The sequence below is a fragment of the Trachypithecus francoisi genome, unplaced genomic scaffold (genome assembly GCF_009764315.1).
Source record: "Trachypithecus francoisi isolate TF-2019V2 unplaced genomic scaffold, Tfra_2.0 Lachesis_group10, whole genome shotgun sequence".
NCBI classification, from domain to species: Eukaryota; Metazoa; Chordata; class Mammalia; order Primates; family Cercopithecidae; genus Trachypithecus; species Trachypithecus francoisi.
This window is the reverse complement of record NW_022681455.1, coordinates 38,912,924-38,937,931: the sequence shown is the minus strand read 5'-3', so window position 1 is coordinate 38,937,931 and position 25,008 is coordinate 38,912,924. Positions and strand designations below refer to the sequence as shown.

The following is a 25,008-nucleotide window of genomic DNA, read 5'->3' as shown; positions in this document are numbered from 1 at the left end:
AATGACAATAAGCAAGCTAGCCATCCAGATCCCACAGAGTTGCTATGAGGCTCAAACAAGACAATACACCTGAAAAGACTGTAACAGTAACGAACTCCACAGATGTTAGTTTTTGTAACTAGAATGTAGCTTCCTGAACCATTTCTTCTTCAACTTTGTACACCCATGGCACGGGCACAATATGTGGCATGTAGAAATCCTTATATGCCACATGAACCTGTCCATCAAATACTCAAAACAACCTGGCTAGGCTGGGCATGGTGGCTCATGCCTGCAATCCCAGCACTTTGGGAGGCTGAAGCGGGGTGGATCACTTGAGTCCAGGAGTTTGAGACCAGCCTGGGTGACATGGCAAAACCCTATCTCTACAAAACAATACAAAAATTAGCCAGGCATGGTGGTACGCGCCAGTAGTTCCAGCTACTCGGGAGGCTGGGGCAGGAGGATAGCTTGAGCCTGGAATGCGGAGGTTGCAGTGAGCCAAGATTGCACCACTGCACTGCAGCCTGGGTGACAGAGTGAAACTCTGTTTCAAAGAAAAAAAAACCAACAACAACCAGGCTGTAAATGTGACAAGCATGAAAGCAGCATGCTCTCCACAGCAAATATTCCATGTGTTTTGGAAAATAAAAACAGTGTTTATGTTTTGGAAGAGATATATCTGAGATAAGCTAGTCACAGAGAAAGCAAAAAGTTCTCATGGTTCTCTGGGAATCCAGATTCTTATGCTGAGAATCTGTGTCACTTTGTGAATAATGGAAGAGAACTAGGTTGCATCTTGGAGCTGAAGCCCACTGATGACCTGTTTCACTGCACACAACTGATAAAAGGAGGCACTTAGAGCCCATGTTGGTCACACAGGGTCATGGGGTCTTTTGCTTTCTTCTGGAAGCACAGTGGTGGCTTTGCACAGTTATTATCCCTGTAATTATGAGTGCTCACAGCTCAACATCAGCCTACCCCTACTTGTCCACCAAATACAAAGAAACCACATTAAAATTTTGGAAAAGAAGAGAATTCAGAGAAGATACCAGTTTAGAAAGGTTCATATCTCTTAGTCCTCTCATGACAGTGCTTAATTCACTATCTTCTGGTCTGGCTCTTTTTTGAGATCCAAGAGTCCTCAATACAGACAGAATATTTCTCAATCCAAAGTCATAATGAACCTGAGATGGGAGAAGAGGGCAAAAAGATGGTTTAATTGAAAAACTAAACACAGACTCACGGCTCACTCTATGCATATAGGTGGATTCTGATACTTATAGGCCATAGTTTTGGGGTGACTAAGCTGCAAAGGTTTATTAGCTCAACTTTCCTACCTTTCCTTTGACTGAAATATGATCATTTCATGGGAAAATCCAACCTGCATGATCAAGTATTCACACCTTAAATATCTTTTGAGAACAATATAGTCTGATATAGTCTGAGCGACAAACAATAGATTTTTTTTTTTTTTTTTTTTTTTTTTGAGATGGAGTCTCGCTCTGTCGCCCAGGCTGGAGTGCAATGGCAGGATTTCGGCTCACTACAACCTCCACCTCCCGGGTTCAAGCAATTCTCCTGCCTTAGCCTCCCTAGTAGCTGGGATTACAGGCATGTGCCACCACGCCCGGCTAATTTTTTTTTTTTTGTATTTTTAGTAGAGACAGGGTTTCACCGTGTTAGCCAAGATGGTCTCGATCTCCCGACCTCATGATCCACCCACCTTGGCCTCCCAGAATGCTGGGATTACAGACATGAGCCACTGCACCCGGCCCAAACAACAGACTTTTAAATGCATAACCAAGAAGTTACATAATATGTGATTCCATTTATATAACATTCTTGCAATAAAATTCTAGACACGGAGAAAAGGTTAATGGGTTAGGGATATGGGAGACAGGTGGGTGTGGCTATAAAGATGTAGCATGAGGGAACCTTATGGTGATGGAACAGAGCCGTATCTTACATATTGCATACAACTACACCCACACACACACACACATACACACATCAGTGCATGTATAACTGATGAAACCTTAACAAACTCTGTGGACTGCTTCAGTGTCCATTTCTGGTTTTGTTATTGTGCTATAGTTACAAGATGTCAACACCAGGCAAGGCAGGGTGAAGGGTACACACCTCCCTGTACATTCCTTTGCAACTTCCTTGAATCTACAATAATTTCAAAATAAAAAGGTCTTAAAAATATACAACCAATAGGTAAAATTAATTCTAAAAGCATTTTAGAAAAGAGTCAGTGAGATTTTAACTCACTGATGAGCATTTATCAAGGGAAAATTACAAAGCAAAAAAACCAAATACTATTGCTAGTGGGTAAGCAGTAAGCAGATCTATAAAGTTACCTGTTTAGTAAGTTGCTCTTCACAGAGTTTGTAAAGAACATAAAATTTTTGAGCCAAGACAACGTTTTCAAGAAAACCACAGCTTGCAAGTTTAACTCGCATAATGATCTGAAAATTAATATAGTGAGATTTTTTTTCAACAACTTTAGTGAAAAACAAGTAAACAACATAAAGTACATTATGCTTTCAAATCCTGGTGCATACCTGCCTATCAGGAACCATCATAGCAACAGTTCTAAACTGGATTTTTAGGTTTTCTGGTAGTTCCTGGCGCCCAGCATATCCAGGGTTCTAAAAGTTAAAATATGTTTAATTTTTAATTGTTGATACAGTTTTCATTTCTGAATACAAATATATTTCAGACCCCTAATTCAGATTTTAAGATGGTATTGAAAAATATTAGATTCATAAACTACTCATTTTCTCAAAACAATGTGTATTGGGCCATGCATATTTATTAATATTCATATGCCCTTTTATATCTTTCTATATTCATGATATTAATAAGGTCACACACAATTTTTTGTGGCAAAAATTAAGTACCTATCTGTCTACTGCCTTAAAAAATAGAAAAGAACATGAAATAATAGAAGAGAAAACTGAATAGATACCTGATAATTATGGTCTAAAGTATGTTATTGAAAAAAGAAAAAAACTCAGGATTTTATACTGGTGAGCTTCCTTGGGCATTTTTTTTATTCCATCTCTTCAATTATTCTTCACAGTCACAATTACAGAGCTCTTTGGCTGACAAAAACCCATAGAAGTGAGGAGAAATAAAGATGGCAGTGAGGGGAAATAAAGAAGGGAATGATGGGAAAACTACTGAAAAGGACAAAAGTAGAGGCAGACAGGAAATGAAGGCCTCCTAAGAAGCAACAGGTTGAAGATAGGTCAGACCCAAGTCTCAAAGGAAAGGTTGGAGATTCAAAGACAAGTAAGGCCAACAGGAATGAGTTATCTTAGGCAAGTTTGTTAAAAAACCTTCAGTCCCTGACTATCTACTGGGCACTGTCAATAGGCCAGGTACCTTATTAGGGGCTGGAAATACAGAAATTGAGGCTGCCTCTCAATACTGCTCTTATCCTTCCTGAGCCACAGAAGCCCACTTGCAAGCTGGGTACAGCAACACCCAGATTAAAAACTACATTTCCCAGCCTGCCTTGCAGCTGCTGTGATTAAATTCTACATAGCGAGATGCAAAGGGGCACACTGTATGAAATACCCTTGATGTTTGTTTGAAGGGAGTTGACTCAGTCAGTTGGCTGCAACACGATAGTGATGCTTTCTGTAGCATCTTGGGTCATAAGGTGACCTTGAAGATGGAATTCATGATGGAGCAGAACCATAAAAGGATCTTAAGAGAATAAATCCTTACATGTTAAACTACAAATTTTTTAGGTTTCAGTTACTCACAGCTTAATGCAATATCTAATTGCTATTTCCAATATTATTCTTAATCCAGGGAGCATGTTAAGCTCTTTTTAAAATTGTAGACCACAGTTTTACATTGAGTACATTTCTTCATCCCACTTCCTGAGTTATAACCAACACTTCCAGACTATTCTTATTTCCCCCTAACTGCTTTACTGGATGTTTGCTTACAATAAGTGTATCAGAAACATTTCTGATTTTGCTTCCTATAATTTATCATCTTTATCCATGGGGGCATTTAAAAACTCAGAGTGCTTTGTGTTATCTTGCAACTTCGAGATTTAACTTTATGGAAAACACATAAAAGCTTTAAAACTGGTGACACATAAAAGTATAGAAACTCCCGTTTATTCATGCCTTTGGTTTTCTATCTTTACAACACTGAATCTCAAAGCTCACCCTTAATCACATGGTAACTGAATTTGTTACAATTCTTTGGTACAGGACCTTGTTAAATTATTGCAGGAATTTTATTTTTATTTCCTTTCATTCGGTGTCAAAGAAAAACCAAGTGTGGAGGTTAAGCAGTCAGATTTTGATGTTAGAGAGACAATAACTTCTTCTTTCTCTTACTGGCTGGGTGACCTAGGAAGTTTTTAAGTCTCGCTGAGCCTCAGGTAAGTCAGCTATACAATACCCACTTCAGAGGACTATCGTAGCTATAAGATACGGTGTACATGTGAGAGAATATTTCAGGTCCTTCCTCTTGCTAGTTACATGACAGGACGGCACGTTTTCCCCCACCCCACCACCCCTTGAAGTTAGGTCGTGAAACTTGCTTTAGCCAGTGACTTAGGACTTTGTGTCACTTCTGGAAAGAAACTCTAAGAGTCAGAGCACAATTCTTCATGTTCTCTTTTTCCTTTGCTATAGCAAAGAGCAATGATTGAGATAGCAGGTACCTTGTCAGGCCAAGTACCAGAGTAAGGACATACAAAGCAGCCCTGGCCTCCCACCTCTACCTTAGTCAACCCACAGTGAACATGTGACAGAGAGATAAATCTTGTGGCTTTAAGCAATTAAGATTTAGGGATTGTTTGTTACTGCAGAACCACGTGAGTTACACCATCTGATACAGCACATAGAACATTTAGTCTGCACCTTACACATATTATATTAAGTGGTCAATAAACAGTATCCATTATTATCATTAGCATATTACCTCTGTAGGTCTGGATTTTAATTTTTTTAATTGAAAAAAATTACTATTTTATCTTCCGTCTGGGCTATAATGACTACTAAAAAAAATCACACGGTAAGAGAGAACAGCTCATGACTCCTGGATAGCTGGTCATTCATCCACTAACACATGCTTTGTTTTACTTATGTCTGTAACAATTAAACTAATTAAATTGCATTTAAAGTCTTTTTTCTCACCATCGTTAAGAAGATTCCAAATTCTGGATTTAAATCAACACAATCACCATCAGAAAAAATGAACTGTTTCTTTCTCTCTTTTCTTGCTGTCAAAACAATATAAATTTGTTGTGCTGCCACTGATAACACAGGCAATTCAATTCTGTTAAACTCATCAAAGCAGCCCCAGGAACCTGACTGTGCAAGACCTGGCATGAAAAACAGTTAATTTGTAAAGTTTTACTCTATAATATACCTTCTTGATAACAATCATTTCTCCAGGGCTCCCAAACCATTATACATATGTAATGTTTCATATCTGGCTGTTGATAAATACGTATTTAATTCCAGTGATAAAGAGAGGTTTAATTATTTGTACATTTTCATCAAAACAATGGAAATAGTACACTGCCAAAATGAAAGTACAAATTTTGGGGGTATTCTGAAAGCAGAAACAACAGTATTTGCTGACAGATTGGATCTGAGTATAAGACAAAGAGTAGAGTAAAGGATAGGTGGAAGTTGTTTGGGGGATGGTTATTTTGTTTGTTGTTGTCATTATTGGGTTTTTTTGTTGTTGTTGTTGTTGTGCCTGAGCATCTAGAGATCAGGAGATTTTTTTGTTTTGTTTTGTTTTTATATATACATTTTTTTGGTGGAGTATCGCTCTATAGTCCAGGCTGGAGAGCAGTAGCGCGATCTCAGCTCACTGCAACCTCAGCCTCCCGGGTTCAAGCAATTCTCCTGGCTCAGCCTCCTGAGTAGCTGGGATTACAGGCACGCGCCACCATGCCCAGCTAATTTTTGTATTTTTAGTAGAGACAGGGTTTCACTATGTTGGCCAGGATGGTCTCGAACTCCTGACCTCATGATCTGCCTGCCTTGGTCTCCTAAAGGCGTGAGCCACTGTGCCCAGCCGGGAGTTTGGTTTTAAACATGGTAAATCTGGACCTGTTAGACATTTAAGTGGACATGCTAAATCAACAGTTATATGTAATGAATCTCGAGTTTCAAGGAGAAGTTCAAGCTAGAGATATAATTCCGGAGTCATCATACAGATAGTATTTAAACCTTGGGCCTACATAAGATCACCAAGAGAATGCATGTAGATAGGAAAGAGAAGACCGCCAAGGACTGAGCTCTGAGGCTGATGTATCTTCAAATATTTTTTTTCTCTGTCCATCTGAAAACACCTTCTACCTACCTTTCAGGATTTTCTCAAAATTTTCCATCTGCTGATGGCCACCCACTTCTTATTTTCCAGTGTTGCTATGTTTTCTAAAAATATTTCATTTCTGTGGGAGGGAAGCCACATGTGTCCCCCGTTTGCTATCTTGATCCTCTCTACTATTATTTCAGGCAATTATACATTGATTCCATTTTCGTGATCTAACACACATTCCATGCATAGACTATAACACTAGCAATAGTGTTGAACCATAAGAAATTGTTGATATCCAGCCATTTTTGACCTAGAAAAATGGCAATATCATATGGATCAACCCGTACTAACGTTGATTATGTGAGATTGCATCACTTTGGATTTATATCAGAAAATAACATTAAAGGGCAATAAAAATAAATTCACCAAAAATAATCTGTATTATTTGACACTTGCCTTTGAAAATCCTTCCTAGGCCTCTGAAATCCATTTGATCTGAGCAGTTGAACACGACCACATATTTTCCCAAACACCTTCCCATGTCTTTTGTGGTTTCTGTTTTGCCAGTGCCGGCAGGTCCCGCGGGAGCGCCTCCCATGTTCATGCCCAAGGCCTGAGCTAATGTAATATAGCATCTGCAAACGTTCATCCAATAAAGCACTGTGAGTATGGGATGATACATTACAGGATGGCACAAGCAAAAGTCCAGTGTGATTGGAATGGGCCTGTTTATTTTAGAGTCTGAGTAGCCCACATAAAAGAAGTGACCAAACAAGGTTAGGGTACTTGATATTCATTAAAAGTACTACAGTGGGCCGGGCGCGGTGGCTCAAGCCTGTAATCCCAGCACTTTGGGAGGCCGAGACGGGTGGATCACGAGGTCAGCAGATCGAGACCATCCTGGCTAACATGGTGAAACCCCGTCTCTACTAAAAAAATACAAAAAACTAGCCGGGCGAGATGGCGGGCGCCTGTAGTCCCAGCTACTTGGGAGGCTGAAGCAGGAGAATGGCGTGAACCCGGGAGGCGGAGCTTGTAGTGAGCTGAGATCCGGCCACTGCACTCCAGCCTGGGCGGCAGAGCGAGACTCCGCCTCAAAAAAAAAAAAAAAAAAAAAAAAAAGTACTACAGTGAATCCAAAGATTTCTTGAGACAAATTTTGAAACTCCTCAACCCTGACTTAAAACCTTCAGGCCTTCCTCCCATTACAGTCAGGAGAACCAAATGAGCAGTGTTGTGCTGGCAGATGTTTAACAACTGGCTCTCCAGGAAAAAAAAAAAAAAAAAAAAAAAAAACCTGGTTTTCACGTTTGCCAATTTCTATTGTATAAATACTTCCACTGTGGTCAATGGCAAGCTACCAATGTGATATCACAAAGTCGGGGCAAAATGCACATAGACAGAAACCAGGTAAGGCCAGGAGCGGTGGTTCACGCCTGTAAGCCCAGCACTTTGGGAGGCCGAGGCGGGCAGATTACAAGGTCAGGAGTTCAAGACCAGCCTGGCCAATATGGTGAAACCCCCCTCTCTATTCAAAAAATACAAAAATTAGCCAAGCATGGTGGCATGTGCCTGTAGTCCCAGCTCCTTGGTAGGTAGAGGCAGAGGTTGCAGTGAACAAAGATCATGCCACTGCACTCCAGCCTGGGCGACAGAGTGAGACTCTGTCTCAAAAAAAAAAAGAAAGAAACCAGGTAAGCACCACAGGTTGATGCAAGTCAGCTCCAGCACACCATTGTAAATAAATAGTTTCACTATGAAATAATTTACTCATTTAGAAAAGTGCAAAGAATACTAATATAATAAATCTCTTTGTATCCATGATCCAGTTTCTGTTGTATTTGTTTTGGATCTAAGTAAAACTTAGTAAAGATCTTAGTAAAGCTTCATGAGACATGACGCTTAATATGTAAACACCAATAGAAGAGAAAACACTGACAAATTTATGTTTCTATGGCACTGGGCATATAAAAGGGATAGGTTCAATAAATCAAAAGGAGGCTGAAGATGTAATTTGATATAATTTCACCTGGAGGCAGCCCTACGTAATGTAACAGTGGCACTAAATATTAAATAACCCAATTTAAGTCAATTCTAACAACATTTATTGATTGTTTTCTATGCACAGCATACTTAACTGGGTGTCATGGGATAAAAAAGACCTAATAATGGCCTAGTGTCATATAATGGAAAGAATTGTGATGGGATCTGCCACTGACTAATTATTCATATTGGCCATGAAAATGTACTTTAGGTATCAATTTCCACATCTGAAAATCCAAAGACTAAATTACATGATCTCCAAGGTACCTTCCTTCTTGGCAATTTTAACTTCTTTTGGGATTCTAGGAATATTTTTCCATCTTGCAATCTAAAATTCACTATTAAATTACTCACAGTCAACATTCAAGCTTGCTTTTATTCTTTTATCTTTTTCTACTTCATAAAAATTCAATGCACATGTATATTTAAGTGGTTATTTCATTGTTAGGCTGACTTTAATGAGCTAGCATATACCCAGTATGACAGAAATCTGCTTTTGTTAATATTTCAAATGCAACTTTAAATAATGTTAAGCACATTTTAAAATTACAAAATAAAAAATATAAAAACTGCGTTTCCTACCTATCTGTTAATGGAGTGATAACAAGGCGATCAGTACATCCCAGAAATTCATTCTGGTAAATAAAATCAACATCTGTAATAGACACTACAGTTTGATCCAAATCTTCCTTAAAGTAAAATCTACTCTGTTTTAACCATTCAAAATCAGTAGGTGATCTGATATGCATTTTTACCTTAAAAACATAAAATACAAAAAAAGTTATACACTGAATTGCAATAGCATAAAACATAAGCATGTGGGCAGTTTTTTGTGTTCACTCTTGGATGAACTGATTCTTATTCACTTAACAAATATTTATTGAGTTTCTTCCTGTGCTTGACACTGTGCTAGGTGAACAAAGACAGAGATGGTTCCAGGCTTCCAGAGCTTACAGAAAAGAGCAAAAGGCAAACGGTGAAACAAATCATTGCAATAAAGTACAAAGGGCACCACCACCGAAATTCAGGGCTCATGAATATATGGAGCAGGAGGACCTAACTACTCCAGGGTATCTGAGAGGGGCACTCAGAGGAAGAAAACATCTCAACTAAAACCCAGATAAATAGGAATTAGCCAGGGCCACCGGGAGCAGGGAATGAAAGGGATAATGAGGGTGTGGGAAGAGTAAGTGCTATAGGCAAATGCCCACAAGATCTGATTGGCATCCTCAAGGAACTGAAAAAAGGTCAGTACAGCTGGGAGACATCCTGGGATCTAGAGAAAGCATGAGAGTTGAGGCTTCACAGGGCCATGGGAAGGGGTTTAAGAATTGTCCTCGGCCGGGCGCGGTGGCTCAAGCCTGTAATCCCAGCACTTTGGGAGGCTGAGACGGGCGGATCACGAGGTCAGGAGTTTGAGACCATCCTGGCTAACACGGTGACACCTCGTCTCTACTAAAAAATACAAAAAAAAAAAAAAACTAGCTGGGCGAGGTGGCGGGCGCCTGTAGTCCCAGCTACTCGGGAGGCTGAGGCAGGAGAATGGCATGAACCCGGGCGGCGGAGCTTGCGATGAGCTGAGATCCAGCCACTGCACTCCAGCCTGGGCGACAGAGCGAGACTCCGTATCAACAAAAAAAAAAAAAGAATTGTCCTCATGGCAGTCAGAAGTCACTAAAGGGTTAAGCAGGGAAACACACAGTTATATATACACGTCTCCCTGCACCAGCACTATAGCCAAGCCACCCAATCCGCGTAGTTATCAGCATATACAGGTGAGGCAAGAGGTACTGGGCTCCCATAGCCATGGCTGCAAGCTCTAGTACCTGGTCCATTCGAAGAGAAACCAGGTAAGCAACCTTAGGAACTCCATTCCATCACAATCACATTGTGAGAAGCTTCTTGACTTTCCAGTGAAACGTGAAACACCAGTCCTGCCCATTCAGAGGAATCAACACAGGAAGTGGCAAGTGGACCCCTTCACTAAACCCAGTAGACCCACTTTCAGGTCATTCAGTTGACACTAAAAAATGGACTTGTGGCTACTATACAATGCTCAGATCTCCATCTGACCAGGCCTCCACACGCCTTGCTAGTCCTGCTTTTCGTTATTGTTGTTTGCTGTTTGGTCATCATCTTGCTTCCTCCTCTAGTTAAGGACTGGCTTCCCACCTAAAGCACAGTTTGTATTCATCACCTTGAGTTACTTTCAGGTAACACAGTCTGGCCCCACCCCCAGGGAATGCTCTGTAACACAGGACTCAAGGCCATGGGGATGCTCTCGGCCAGCTACTTCCAACCATCTGTTAAGATGGTAAGGAGGAGGTGGAGAAGAAAAGAATAGTTAATATATTTATTAAGTTGGTCTAATAACTGTACTTGGAAAAATAAAATGCATATATGTTGGCCATGAGATCTCATTTAGTTGGGATGCACACAGTTCAACGGTGATTAAGATAAAAGAAAATGGTTTCAGATAAAAGAAAAATAGTTTTCCTTATGTACAGGTTTTTTTTAAAAATCCCTTCTGGATGTAAAGTAAAGTTTGCTCAGCACTTAATTTTAAAAGAAATTTCTGGCCGGGCGCGGTGGCTCAAGCCTGTAATCCCAGCACTTTGGGAGGCCGAGACGGGCGGATCACGAGGTCAGGAGATCGAGACCATCCTGGCTAACACGGTGAAACCCCGTCTCTACTAAAAAAAATACAAAAAATTAGCCGGGCGAGATGGCGGGCGCCTGTAGTCCCAGCTACTCGGGAGGCTGAGGCGAGAGAATGGCGTAAACCCGGGAGGCGGAGCTTGCGGTGAGCTGAGATCCGGCCACTGCACTCCAGCCTGGGCGACAGAGCGAGACTCCGTCTCAAAAAAAAAAAAAAAAAAAAAAAGAAATTTCTTTTACAGGACTTCAGTTTTAGGAGCCAGTGAGAGATGTATAGACAACATCCTCAAATGTACGCTGACAGCAGATACAATAATGAACTCCATACTAGCGCTTCTTGAGGTGGAAGTCAATTAAAGTCAAAGTATAATGGTAATTGCAATTAGTAAAAACTAGTCCGTGGAAGGCCAAAACAATATAAGTGCGCAGCTTTCTGATATTAGCTTAATCCAGAGCTAAATCCTAGAGCAGTTTTTCCTCAAACTTCAATATGCATGTGAATCTCCTAAGAATCTTGATAAAATGCAGATTCTGATTCAGTAGGTCTTGGATGGGAGGAGGGAGGCTGGAGATTCTGCTCTTTTCACCAACTTCCAGGTGATACCAAAGCACTGGTCGGCATGTAATACTTTGAGAAGCAAGGATCTCAGTTGCAGGGGGATGGATGGACTGACTGGATGTCCTTCAAGTAATCTTCAATAAATATAATTTATCTGATCAGAACTTTTGATAAAAGTTCAAAACAGGTAGTCTGTGATCACATTCTCTAAAACAGGACCCAACCTGTATGAATTATATGTCTCTGATGAAGGAAAGAGATACCTTTAAAACGTATCAAATCAAGTAGACTAAAGCAATAGGAGTTAAATAGTAGGTAAGGATTATCAAACAGCGGCATTTCAAAATTACCTGGGGGCTCCTACCCTATAATAGAAAATCCTTCCTTTAGGAGAAGTTGGCCTTGGTCAAGGCCACCGGTTAGAGTCCCATTTCTAAAGGAATTCAAACACTTACCCTTCTTAGTCCCACCCTACAGAACTTTGCCCAAATCAAGCCCATGGTCACCATCAACTGGACGAACAGCCGTGAGACTGCTCTGAAGCCTGATTCCGTTCCATCTGTGCTCCTTTTCCAATCGGCCCAGCAAAGCTTATGACCTAAATTATATCGTGTTCCTGGTTATTTGGTTTAATGGAAAATTAGTTGGTTCATATCACATCAGTTGGTTCCAGGCTTTCAGAGTGCCAAATGAATATATAATACGGTTGTGTAAACCATCCAAAACAGATATACAATATTGTGGACATGATATTGATGGACACAGTTATGAAAAAGGACCAAGTAAATGGAAAGTTCATGTAAGTTAGGTAACATATACAATTCTTAACTGTTCATTATTAGTTAGTACACCAAATTAAGAAAAAAAAAAGATACCTTACCAAGTCATCAAAAATATCTCTCTGATGCACATGGATGGTAATTAGAGTTTCGAACTTCACCCTATCAAACTTGCTTAGATCATGTGTTGTCTGACTAATGAGAGTATTTAGAATATCCAAAAATTTCTGATTGGTCACTTGCATGATTTTCCTGTCATCTTTTGCATTATGTAAAGCCTCTTCTGAATCATGTGTCCACAACATCTGAATTCCCAGAAGTCCAACCTACAGATCCAGCAGAAAAATATTGAAATTTACCAAATATTTAAAGCACATCTGCAATAAAATTTGGTGGTCGCTTATTCACATTTTAAACTAAAAATCACATTGACTTGCATTTCTTCACTCCCAAAGGAGGGAAACAGTTAAAGTTTTAACTGTTAATATTTAATTATTTCATAGTAGATGGATTAATGATCATTAAAATACTGGCTACCATTTGTTGAACTATATGTGTGTTATAGAAGATGGTTAGGAAATTTTTCTACAGAGGGCCTGAGACTATTGGATATTTCCATGCAATGATTTTTCTTTCTCAAGAAAAGCAAATGAACTCTTTATTATTGCTTGATCTTGAGCAGGGCTTCCCGAAGGTCTCTTTGCTCCTCTAAAAACAATACGCTGCCTATCTCCTTTCTTGATTGCTCCCTCTCTCTGATATCCATGTTTTTATCTAAGTCAACTTTTCTGTCTCTATACTTATCTATAGAAGAGAGAGGGAGACAGAAAATGAGGAGAAGCTTGTATTCTTTGTATCCTGACAAAGTCATAAAGAAATTGTGAGAGGGTGTCACCTTAACCTACAATTTCTGCCCCAGAAAAGGTAATAAAAGTGGTCTGAGAATGCCCACCCTCACCCCTTCACTGAAATGGCTGTCCCTTCGGGAGCTCTCATTCATCCAGAGTCGAATGACAGATCCAACATCATTTGGACCAAACAAGAGAACTGAAAGCAGGGCGAGCAGTATATGGATACTGCTTGGCATGGGCTCAACAGTGAGAAAAGAAAGAATAAAACCCTCTTTCTGTCCCTGCCTTATCAGGGACTTTGATACTTTTCCTGCTAGAGCAGTGGCCAATCTTGGGGGCTGCAGCTAAAGATAAATGAAAGCACCTGGCTGAAGTGAGCAATCGGATCTGGAGAAAATAACCAGTGTCAGGAAGCCCCCCAAAAGCAAGCAGATTCTGGCCCTGTCAGCAGCAGATGATGGTCCAAGGGAGGAAATACAAAGAGAAAAACTACAAAAGCATAGCAGTGTAAGGCTGCCTGACTTAAAGACGAATAGACCAGCAGACCCCAAAACCCACTGCATAATGGTGTCTATCCAATGGCAAGTCTTTAAAATCATTATCTTGAGTCACCAAGAAGAGCTTAAAATTATGTTTTTATACTCAGTCTAAAAAGGCATGCGACTTAGTGGTGAAAACCAGAGGACATTTCATTAAAAAACAAAACAAAACAGCAAAGTAACAATGCTCATTCTCATCAATATTATTCGATGCCTATAATAAGCACATTAAACAATATGAGAAGGTACCACATGTTCTCACGCACAAATGGAAGCTAAAACAAAGCTGACCTCAGAGAAGTGAAAGCACATTGGAGGACACTAGAGGCTGGGAAGGGTAAGGAGAAGAGGAGGATAGGGATGGATTTGCTAAAGGACACAAAATTATAGCTAGGTAGGAGGACTAAGTGTTAGTGATCTATACCAGTGGTCCCCAACCTTTTTGGCACCAGGGACCGGTTTCAAGGAAGACAATTTTTCCATGCACGGGGGTCGCAGGATGGTTTAGATTCACATAAGGAGCGCACAACCTCGATCCCTCGAATGCACAGTTCAGTTCACAATAGGGTTCGCCCTCCTATGAGAATCTCATGCCGCCGCTGATCTGACAGGAGGTGGAGCTCAGGCAGTAATGCTCACTTGCCCGCCGCTCACCTCCTGCTGTGCGACCCAGTTCCTAATAGCCCATGAACCGGTACCGGTGTGTGGCCAGGCTGGGTCGGGTTGGGCGGGGGCGGGTTAGGGACCCTTGTTCTATACCACTGTAGGATAACTACAGTTAAGAATAACATATAGTTTCAAATAGCCAGAAGGAGGATATTGAATGTTCCCAACAGAAAGAAATCATAAGTGTTTGAGATGATGGATATGCTAATTACTCTCATCTGATCACAAGACATATTATATGTATCAAAACATCACTATGTGCCCCGTAAATACGTACAATTGTTATATGTCAATTTTTTAAAAAAAGAAAGAGAAAAAGAGCAATAAATACATAAATAAGGTATTGAAAGGGAATACACTAAAATATTAATAGCCATAATTTCCAGGTGGTAGAAATATGGGAAATTCTTATTTCCACTTTTATTTTATTTTTATTTTATTTAAGTTTCGTGATACATGTGCGGAACGTGCAGATTTGTTACACAGGTAAACATGTGCCGTGGTGGTTTGCTGCACCTATCAACCCATCACCTATGTATTCCACTTTCATATTTTTTGGATTTTTCCAAATTTTTGCAGCAAGGATCCATTGCATTCAAATCTTTAAAACATGTTTTAAAAGAATATATACACACACACACACACACACACACACACACACATACACTAGAGAAAATCCTGAAACTAATCATCTTTCCTACTACATCCTGTCCAACTTCACCACTGTTCTGAACTTGCTCTCAACTCTCTACGTAATGCTAAATCCTCAGTCTAATTTAGGCTGAGCCCCTCCTTCAGGATATACACAGTCTGGAGAAGGAGAATATGTAGATTTAGTTTCAGGAACTCTTTGCTCAATTTAACAAAGTCTTTTATAAAGCTTGATCACAAAGGTAATAATGCTAATAAGAATACTAAAGTTTCCCAAGGTATTATACAATATAAAAATCACAGTATTATTCTCTCCAATAAAGGTTGGTTCTATATCTGTCCTTCTGTGGTTTGGATAAATAATACATCATTTCAGTTGTCTTCATTTTGTGTGCACTAATTCAGGATTTGGAGCTCAGGTTGGGAGGAGTAGTTGGAGAATAAATATCATTTGGGCAAAAACTGCCTACATTTTCCTTGGATATCTCTTGCCTTTTATCCCATGCTCTCTCTGGCCAGATCACAAATTACCACTTTTCATTTCTCTTGAATGAAAGTGTAATGAAACCACTGGCACCTGCTCCAACCCTGGCCTCTTTGAGGTCTTCACTTTCTAAAACACCAGTTGCATGAAAAAGCCTCTCAACAAATTATGTCCATTTTTAATCGCTTGAAGGGAAAATTAAAGACAAGATGGATTTCATGTCAAGAAAAGGTATGTTCATTCCCTTTACATACATCCATATCTATATCCGTATCATATCTCTGAATTGGTGTATATATATATATATATACACACACACATACACATGCACATACACACACAGATGGTCCCCAACTTTCAATGGTACAGCTTAACAATTTTTTTACTTTATGGCAGTGCAAAAGCAATATGCATTTAGTAGAAACTGTACTTTGAGCCCCCATACAACCATTCTGTTTTTCACTTTCAGTGCAGTAGTCAATAAATTATATGAGATAGTCAACACTTTATTATAAAATAGGCTTGGTGTTAGATGATTTTGCCTAACTGTAGGCTAATGTAAGTGTTCTGAGCATCTTTAAGATACACTAGACTAAACTTATGATTTGGTAGGTTAGATGTATTCAATGCATTTCTGGTGAATGATATTTTCAACTATGATGAGTTTGTTGGGCGATAACTCCATCATAAGTCGAGGAATTTCTGTATACAAATACACACACACACACACACACACACACACACACATGTATCTATTAGACTCAGTGCATGTATCCTTAATTATGGGAAAATAGTGGCATATCCTCTTCTGGGAGATGGGATGGGTTGGTCTAGAATGGTCTAGGTTGACAAGCAGGTAGTTGGGAGTTGAGGCTAAAATGAGCATGAGTAGGCCACTCTAACCTAGTTCAAAGCTACAGTTGCCTCACACCATCAGGCCAACCACCTCCTAAGCATCCTTCCCCTTTATTTCCATTTCTTTTCACCATTACTTAAGCATCGTGTATTCTCACCTGTGCTGGAAAGTGGCTGAGGAATGGTAAAAGTTGAAATCCTGAATCACTGATTTGATAGAAAGCGGATCTAATTATATTATGTAATGATGACATCTGCATTTTTAACAAATCCAGAAGCCAAATCTCCACAGGACCTTTGGCCATAACAGAATTATCCAACTAAAACAAAATTACAAGGATATTATAAATTGATAATAATTTGGCATTTTTACAGATGTTCCATGCACACTTAATAAATCATAGTACCCTATGCCAAGCAAACAGTTTCATATTTTATACAAAACATTTTAAATATGGGTAAAATCATCTAATACTATAGCTGGAAGAAACTACAGGGATCATCTAGTCCAAAACTTTCACTTCATAAATTACAAAATGAGTCTCAGAGAAGTTAAAGGATTTATCTAAACTAGTTTTTAACAAAGCCCAGGGCTGTAGAACGAGAACTCCCTCTCCTGTTTTTTTCCATAAGAGAATTGCACACTCCTCAACGTAAGTTTTTAAAGAAATTCTAATAACAAAATTTAAAGCAAGGTAAATTACAACAATTTTTTCTCCTTCTCTTGATATGACAGCCATGATGCGATCATAGTCTTTTGCATGAAATGTCACCTCATTGATGTTGTCAGATACTGCAGGGAGATGCGGCTGTAAGACAGGAAAACATCACACATGAGGCTGAACACAAAAGTCGCTAAGATGTTTTTAAAAGCCTTAATATTTTGTATCTTTTTAAAAGGTTATTTACTTTTATCTCAAAAAATATAGAGAGACTCTGCTTTGACCCTTGACTGCCTTGGAGGCCTACTTTTTAAAATCAAACCCTACAGAATGTTTTCTCCAGGTCCTGCAAACGGCCCCCTCTCATGCTATGCAGATTAGACTAAGGACTGTCACCTTCCACCAGATGGAGACTGGACCATACCGCCGCCCCCCTCCTCCCCACCCAGATACAGCTCAGTCCTGCCCTCTCTCCTAGCTCTACCTCCACCTTTCACAGAGCCTTTCCATTCTCTTTTCTCATTGTTACAAGTCCCTGGAAACCAACAAGGAACATTAGCCATTTCCCAGATCCCCAAACCAGAACTGGCCCTGGAATAGGCCCTTCCGTGACTCCCCGTCTCAGTTTGCTATGGTTTTTCTTTTCCTCTTCCAAAGTATTGCTCTGGGAAATGGCTACAAGCATTGGAGAAGTATTCAGAAAGGAAAAAAAAGGACGAATCCAAAATATAACCCCTATTTGGTCTAAGAATATTTAGAATAAAATACTCATAAGGATAAATTCGATTTAATAAACACATACTGTGTGCTAGAGGTTTTGCTATGCATGATCTCATATAATCCTCGTGACGGTCCTGTGAGGTGAGAACCATTAATATCCTGATTTTACAGATGTGGAATGGAGGCATGGGGAAATTAGGAAGCCTGCCAAGGTCACACAGCTAGGAATGGCATAGTCGCTCAACACTGCTGGACTGCATCAGGAGGACAGGCTCCAAATACACAGAAAATATGACATTTTATGATCAATGTAATTTGTAATACTGTTCTTTAATGCCTACATTTTTTTTTTTTTTTTTTTTGAGACAGAGTTTCACTCTGTCCCCCAGGCTGGAGTGCAGTGGCCAGATCTCAGCTCACTGCAAGCTCCGCCTCCCAGGTTTACGCCATTCACCTGCCTCAGCCTCCCGAGTAGTTGGGACTACAGGTGCCTGCCACCACGCCCGGCTAGTTTTTTGCATTTTTTAGTAGAGACAGGGTTTCACAAGGTTAGCCAGGATGGTCTCGATCTCCCGACCCCGTGATCCGCCCGTCTCGGCCTCCCAAAGTGTAATGCCTGCATTTTTAAGATTTTTCATTTAAGATTTCATTTAAGATTCTTCACTTTTATTCTTGATTGTGTATGTTGTGGAAAAAGCAATTGAGATCACGGACTCTTAGATTATACCTGTATGGTGTGGGAATCACTGGCTTGTCCAAGAATTTCCAGGAGAACTGGATCAGATACAAAGAAGAATCTTGGAAATAGTAATCGTTTCTTCTCCAAATACCTTCCAATAAAGTCGATAGTATGTTACCAAGTGGTTTTTTTCCCCTAAATTGTTATTTTTTTAGTCAAGACATAATCACTAACATCTTTGCTAAAATAATAGCAAACACCTAGAGTCATTTATCGCTTACCCCTGCAATGTTTGGTGAAAACCAAAGTCCATGCTCCATCATGGATGACACTTGGGAAAACAAGAGATTCAGATCAAGGCTGCCCCATCATCTGCTGTCCTCTCCTTTCTCATCAGATGCCCTCCTCTGACCTTTCTAAGACTGTTGGAAACCTCGTGGCTTAAACCCAGGGGAAGAACAAACCTTATCTCCAAACCAACACATTCTGAGAGTAAAAGGGAGGACAACTAACCACTATGCCAGGACAGAGGCATAAACTTGGACAAACCAGGATGTATCATCAATCTCTATGTATCTCTATACATCTCTATGTATCTCTATGTATCTCTATACATCAATCTCTATGTATTTCAAATAGAGATTGAAAATGAACTGGCTTAAAAAAATTATCCTGACATCTATCCTCTTGTGACAGTAAAAATAAAATAAAATAAAATAAAAATGATCTGTGAATTTGTCTGGTGAATTGTTCTCTTAGTGCACATTTCTATTCTACGCCTGCAGTGGCTTGAATGGTAGCCCTCAAAAAGACATGTCCACGACCTAGTCCCTGAAATCCATGAGGGTGACCTTATTTGGAAAAAGGGCTTTTGCAGAGGGAATGAAGTTAAGGATCTTGAAGAGCCCTGAATCCGATGACAAATGTCATCATAAGAGACACATAGGAAGAGGAGGAGAAGGCCAAGTGAAGACAGAGGCAGAGATTGGAGTTACAAAGGCAGAAGCCAAAAACTCCTAGAGCCACCAGAAGCCAAAAGAGGCAAGGGAGGATCCTCTCTTAGAGTCTTCAGAGGGAGACAACACCTTGATTTCAGACTTCTTGTTTCCACAACTATGAGAGAATGAATTTCTGTTGCTTTCAGCCAGCCATCTGTGGAAATCTGTTACAGCAGCCCAAGGAAACAAATACAATGCCTTAACCACCCCCAAGTCAAAGGTGCCTTCCTCACAGAAAAGTTCAATCTACGTGAAATTTTAAGTTCCTATCCCCACTTTAACCATCACTACCAAACCAGAAATGTAGTCAATACCAGTAAGTTTGGGATAAAACACTGTCACACACAAAATGATACGTGATTTAAAAATTAAACTCTTACCCTGTGAGTGACTTCTGACATACTTCCAACTGCTCATGTAAATGAGGTAAAAGTTGTCCCATGGTTTCATCTCCAACACAGCAATTAATCACGTTGGGATTCTCATGAGCTCGCTGCATTATTTTTATCCACGACTTGTCAATATTCTGAAAACGTTTTGCTTCCTGAAAACGAATCCATAGCCAGTAAAGATTAGCATTTGGATAACTGAGAAACAGCAAAGTCTTCACCTTGGAATTTTCTACAGTTCTTCAAACCAGCATCTATTAGTCTCAGGCTGCATAATTTAAACAGACAATTTTTTTTTTTCATTTGAATTAATTCTGAGCGACATAAACCCGAAGTTATAAAACTGCATATTAAAATGCTACTTTATCACAATGAGGCTTATTGCTTATTTGTTTCATTGCATTTAATATGTTTTTCAAAGTACCACATGATTAATTTGCAGAGCTATCAACTTAAAGTTCCAATCTAGTGTTTCAGCACCCCAGGTGTTTTGGTTTGATGAGCAAACTGAAGAAGCATGAAAATAATTTGATCTCAGGATCCTTGGAATAATTGCAGCTCAATAGTACCCCAGGGCAGGGGAAAAAAAGAAAAAAGACAGTAAAGCCACAAAACAAAGTTTCATTTACATTTTCGAAAGTGAAAATTTTCTGTTTACTATGAATGATATTAAGCTTTGCACTCAGTTGCAAAAATGCCTCTAGAAATTGGCATAATCTTTACTCTTTTAAAAATACAGTCTTCCGATTAAAAAACAAAAATGATATATTTCAGTTTAATGTTTTAAAAATGTGCCATTAGTACAAAGGAAATCAGTCATTAAAAAAAAAAAAAACTCTCTTATCCTTGCTTTTTAACCTATATAGATCCTGTTTGTAAATATGGAAATTTAGGAAGCGCAGGCTTAGTTTTCTAAGAGCAAAGTTAACTTCATCGACTAAACCTATCAGTTATTATAGTTATTGGCATTTATTTAAAAGGTCCCAATAGAGCTGTTTTAAAGGTTTTGTTACAGCCTCCCAAGGCTGTTTTCTTGCTCCACAGTATGTTTCTGATCTGTTAGTAGTAGACTTACTAAGAATTTAAAAAGTTAATCTTGCTTATAGAACATAGATTAATTTTAATACTACTCTCAGAGGAATATTATGAGGTTAACTCTTAGAAAAGATGAACTACTATAATAGTACCGCATTTGAATGTACCTCACATCCTGAAACAACCTCGAGATTATTCACTATGTGGATTTCTTCTTTCTGCTAATCAGAGGTCAGCACTTTCTAAAAAACTTTTTCTGTAAAGGGCTAGACATCAAAGATTTCAGACTTTTGGGGCCATATAATCTGAGTTATAACTACTCAACTCTGCTGTTGTGGTGCTAAAGCAGCCATAGACAATATATAAAGGAGTGGATGTGGCTGTGTTCCAATAAAACTTTATTTAGAAAAACAGGCAAGTGGGCCATAGTTTGCCAAACCCTGGCATAGTTAAGCCTTGACCATACGTCTTTGCGAAGACTTTTACAGAGACAGATAGACAACATACAACAAATTATTTTATCAGTAATTACAAAAGTCGTATTTACCTGAGGCAGCTGTTTGGCAATATCTCCACCTACAAAGACGGCTTCAAGATAAACCCAAAGGTTCTGTACTACGAGCCACTCTTCAATTATATCTGAGGAAGTGGACAATTTATACACCCAATTTTGGATATTTTTTTTAAATGGAGCATTGTATCTAAAAGGTAAGAACAGAAAAGATCATGTTTCAAAGAAGATTCAGAAAATTGTATGGCCTTACCGAAGTAAATTACAGAAGAAATATTACTTTGGGAATGAATATTTTGTCCTAAAAGGGCAGTTCCTAATAGATATTATACAGCTAATAAAAATTGTTGCTTTTTATGAATAAAATTCATATAACTATAGTGATTTTACTTATTGTTACGTCAGTCATAGAATAGAAGAATGGGCCTAGTTTTTGTTTGTTTGTTTGTTTTTAGAGACAGAGTCTCACTCTGTCACTCGGGCTGGAGTGCAGTGGTGTGATCTCGGCTCACTGCAAGCTCCGCCTCCCAGGTTCACACCATTCTCCTACCTCAGCCTCCCAAGTAGCTGGGACTACAGGCGCCCGCTACCACACCTGGCTAATTTTTTATATTCTTAGTAGAGACAGGGTTTCACCATGTTAACCAGGATGGTCTCGATCTCCTGACATGATGATCTGCCCGCCTTGGCCTCCCTAAGTGCTGGGATTACAGGCGTGAGCCACTGTGCCTGGTCAGAATGGGCTAGTATCATGGTGCATAGGTCCAGCAAAGGAAATGTGCTGGTCACTTCTGGGAGTAAATGGCAAACAAAGAATAAGGTAGTTTCCAAAACTTCTGTGAACCAAATCCAAGTGGGGACTGCCTATGAGAGCAACACATAAGACACTGTTACTGGTCCATGGAACTATTGAATCTAGGGAAAGAGACCAATATCCAGGGATTTTCCTTTTATGAATGGTCTTGAAGGTTTCATCCAGCAAGAGACAGACTATCTCTAAAGGGACAGGACAAATCAGATCCCTAAAGATCAGGAGAGGGTTAGGTATCACCAGGTTCACCTGGAGAAAGATGACCACAAAGCCCGGGTCAAGCTTGAGATCTGATGTTCACTTACAGGTGTGCTCTTCCCACCCACAGACAGAGAATTACACCAGGTACTACAACTAGTTTCTGCAGTGCTAGAGACCCAGGGTTGCTACCTCCATACAGCATGGCTCCTGTTTTTTGATCATCAGGACTTGCTGAAGTCTTTTTGAGAATACAAAGGGTCCAGAAAGCTGAGCACAACAAAGGAAGACAAGAAATAGAATAGATGCCATGGAGGAAGCCATGGGAGGCTACTGGGTAAAAACCCCAACTACCTACAGTTACAGCAAGAAGCCGACTGCAGCGTGTGCCAAGGGCAAGCAGTTTCAATGTGGTGCAGTGGCATTTGCTGGTGAGTGGCACTTGTTGACTAGGATCTTCAAACTTTTCTTGATCTAGTTCAGAGTGATTTGAAGGTATTCACCTGTGGAATGGGGTTTTTTCTGGGTACGGTCTGATGCCTGCATACAACCCATAACTTCCCTGAAAGCCTATGTTACACATGAAGTTATAAATGGAATTGTACATAAATTGCTCCAAGGAGAAAGGTAATCCAATTGCTCAGGCAGTAAGAGGCATTTTTCCCAATACTCGGTTTATACTGTTTCCCGGGCCACTGGTCGAGAGCTGAAAGGCAGTCAATATGCCAATCTTCCAAATAAAGACATGTAAACCAGCATGGCATGGACAGGCATCTAGGGAGATGAAGCAACTAGATAGGCCAAAATGGTTCTGCACAGAAAAAAAAAGTCATCCTTGATTTTGTATAACTTCTAAAGATGGAAAAGGGAGATCTGAAACAAAATCAAGCATAGCTAGTTTCTGTCCTTTGGCCAGATACCTGCAATTGTACAATTTTGCGTGGTCAAACCCACCATGGTCCATGAAGTCCCATGGAATCAGGGATCCACCAGGGAAGCGTCACAATCCAGGCAGTATCTACAGTCAAGTCTCACCCAAGAAGACATACAGCTTCTTCTGAAGTCACATCAAAGTAGTCCTAGAGGTCCAGCAAGTATGAGTCACTACTAGGTCAGTCTGTGGTTTGTTCTGGAATAGGCTTTCCAGACCTACTTGGCACTGCAAAGTTCTCTAGGAGAAGAATTTTCCAGAATGTGATGACTTCTTAGCTATCCTTATACTCTTTCTGGCAGGGCCAGAAGTTTGTAAACATTGAGTTTACTAATACACAAATAGGTATTTTACTAATCAGGTTATGTCCAAGTAAGTATGAATTTAAGAAAGCCTTCAAATCCTGAATTTCTTGGCTGCAGACACTGCCCAGGTGAATCTACAGCCCTTCTTCAAGAGGTTATCATCCAGGAAGTCAGACAGCAAAATCTGCAATGAAACATAGGGAAACAGTAGCCCACGAAGTCTAGAAACTACTGAATATCCTATGGTCACCTTTGCCAGGATTCCCTGAAAGCAGAGGATGCATCCGAGGACCTTGACCTTTATAAATTCAACCAAGAACTCCCTGGACTGGCAGCTTTGTCATTACGCAAATACAAGACTGCCCCTGGAGCCAGAGGTCATGCAGGATGCCACTCATTAACCAGTGATTCCAACCTGGAAAAGGGTATTAGCTATTTCTTAGGTGTGTTCAGGGGAAGAATAGTTGAGAACTATTGCATAGTCAGCTAGAGGAATAGAGGTTGCCAGTGCCAAAGACCTGACAGAATATTTAATCTGACTAAGTCCTATAAGAATTTCCTAAAGCTGCACTCAAGATCATAGGTACCTTCGAGCTGGTCCGTAGTTCAATGATGAACAGGTGACCTCATTCAGACCATAATTTCACCATAAAAAATGAAAGTCTCTACATAAGTGCCAAGCCCCTAATGGGTAGATTGCTCTAGTGGTAGATTGCTCTCATAGGTGGCCAGCAGGCTTTTACTGGGCCATTGGGTGAATGCTTGAACAGGATTAGCCAAGAGGTCAATGATGTCAAATCAGAGGAACAAAGGAGATAGAAGATAAAATGAAGAAGTAATCTCAGTGGGGAGTCAAGACCTTCAGAGGACACACTGCCAGTTTGGGGAGGAATAACTAGGATGGGGCCCACCAGGAAAAATAGGGAAGGGGAGATGAGTACCATTAAAGAAGAGATGGAGGCCATGATTATTAGGGGAAACGGGCAGTTCATATAGGGACAGACAAGATAGAGCGATTTAGTGCAGAATCCTATCCAATGCAAGAGCTTTAAAACTGAGCTTTTACTTAGAATTTTATAACCCTAAATATCCCATTTAAACCTCTCCCGTAAATTATAAAATTACCTGTTGCTGAGTAAGGACCCTAAGACCATTAAACTATCCTCCATCAAAGTGATAATTTCTCCCGATTCGGTTCCTTTGAGCAGGTGCTCTCCTTTTCCCTTAAATGCTGCAAAACTCAGATTTTGGTTGGTCCAATTCTCAATCACCTGAGTCAGCTTGGCTTCGATATCCTTCTCCTTAATGGCAGATATGCAAATATCCTTTGAAGGAAAAGCAAAGAATATGTCGTGATGTTTTCAACTACAAATTAAGTGCATCACAA

General features: G+C 39.9%; 1 protein-coding gene across 1 annotated transcript in view; it reads right to left on the bottom strand.

Annotated features, from left to right (window-relative positions):
* The window catches only part of DNAH8 (dynein axonemal heavy chain 8), a 334,964-nt gene that overhangs the window by 174,824 nt on the left and 135,132 nt on the right, over window positions 1–25,008 (bottom strand). The window contains exons 36-48 of the mRNA XM_033217044.1: window positions 24,747–24,946; window positions 21,413–21,566; window positions 19,822–19,985; window positions 18,492–18,594; window positions 17,087–17,191; window positions 16,541–16,702; window positions 12,438–12,662; window positions 8,923–9,095; window positions 6,754–6,932; window positions 5,157–5,344; window positions 2,550–2,636; window positions 2,346–2,453; window positions 1,032–1,166 (exon numbers count right to left, since the gene is read on the bottom strand). Coding sequence (XP_033072935.1) covers window positions 1,032–1,166; window positions 2,346–2,453; window positions 2,550–2,636; window positions 5,157–5,344; window positions 6,754–6,932; window positions 8,923–9,095; window positions 12,438–12,662; window positions 16,541–16,702; window positions 17,087–17,191; window positions 18,492–18,594; window positions 19,822–19,985; window positions 21,413–21,566; window positions 24,747–24,946 — 1,983 coding nt within the window. The remainder of the gene's footprint in view (window positions 1–1,031; window positions 1,167–2,345; window positions 2,454–2,549; window positions 2,637–5,156; window positions 5,345–6,753; window positions 6,933–8,922; window positions 9,096–12,437; window positions 12,663–16,540; window positions 16,703–17,086; window positions 17,192–18,491; window positions 18,595–19,821; window positions 19,986–21,412; window positions 21,567–24,746; window positions 24,947–25,008) is intronic.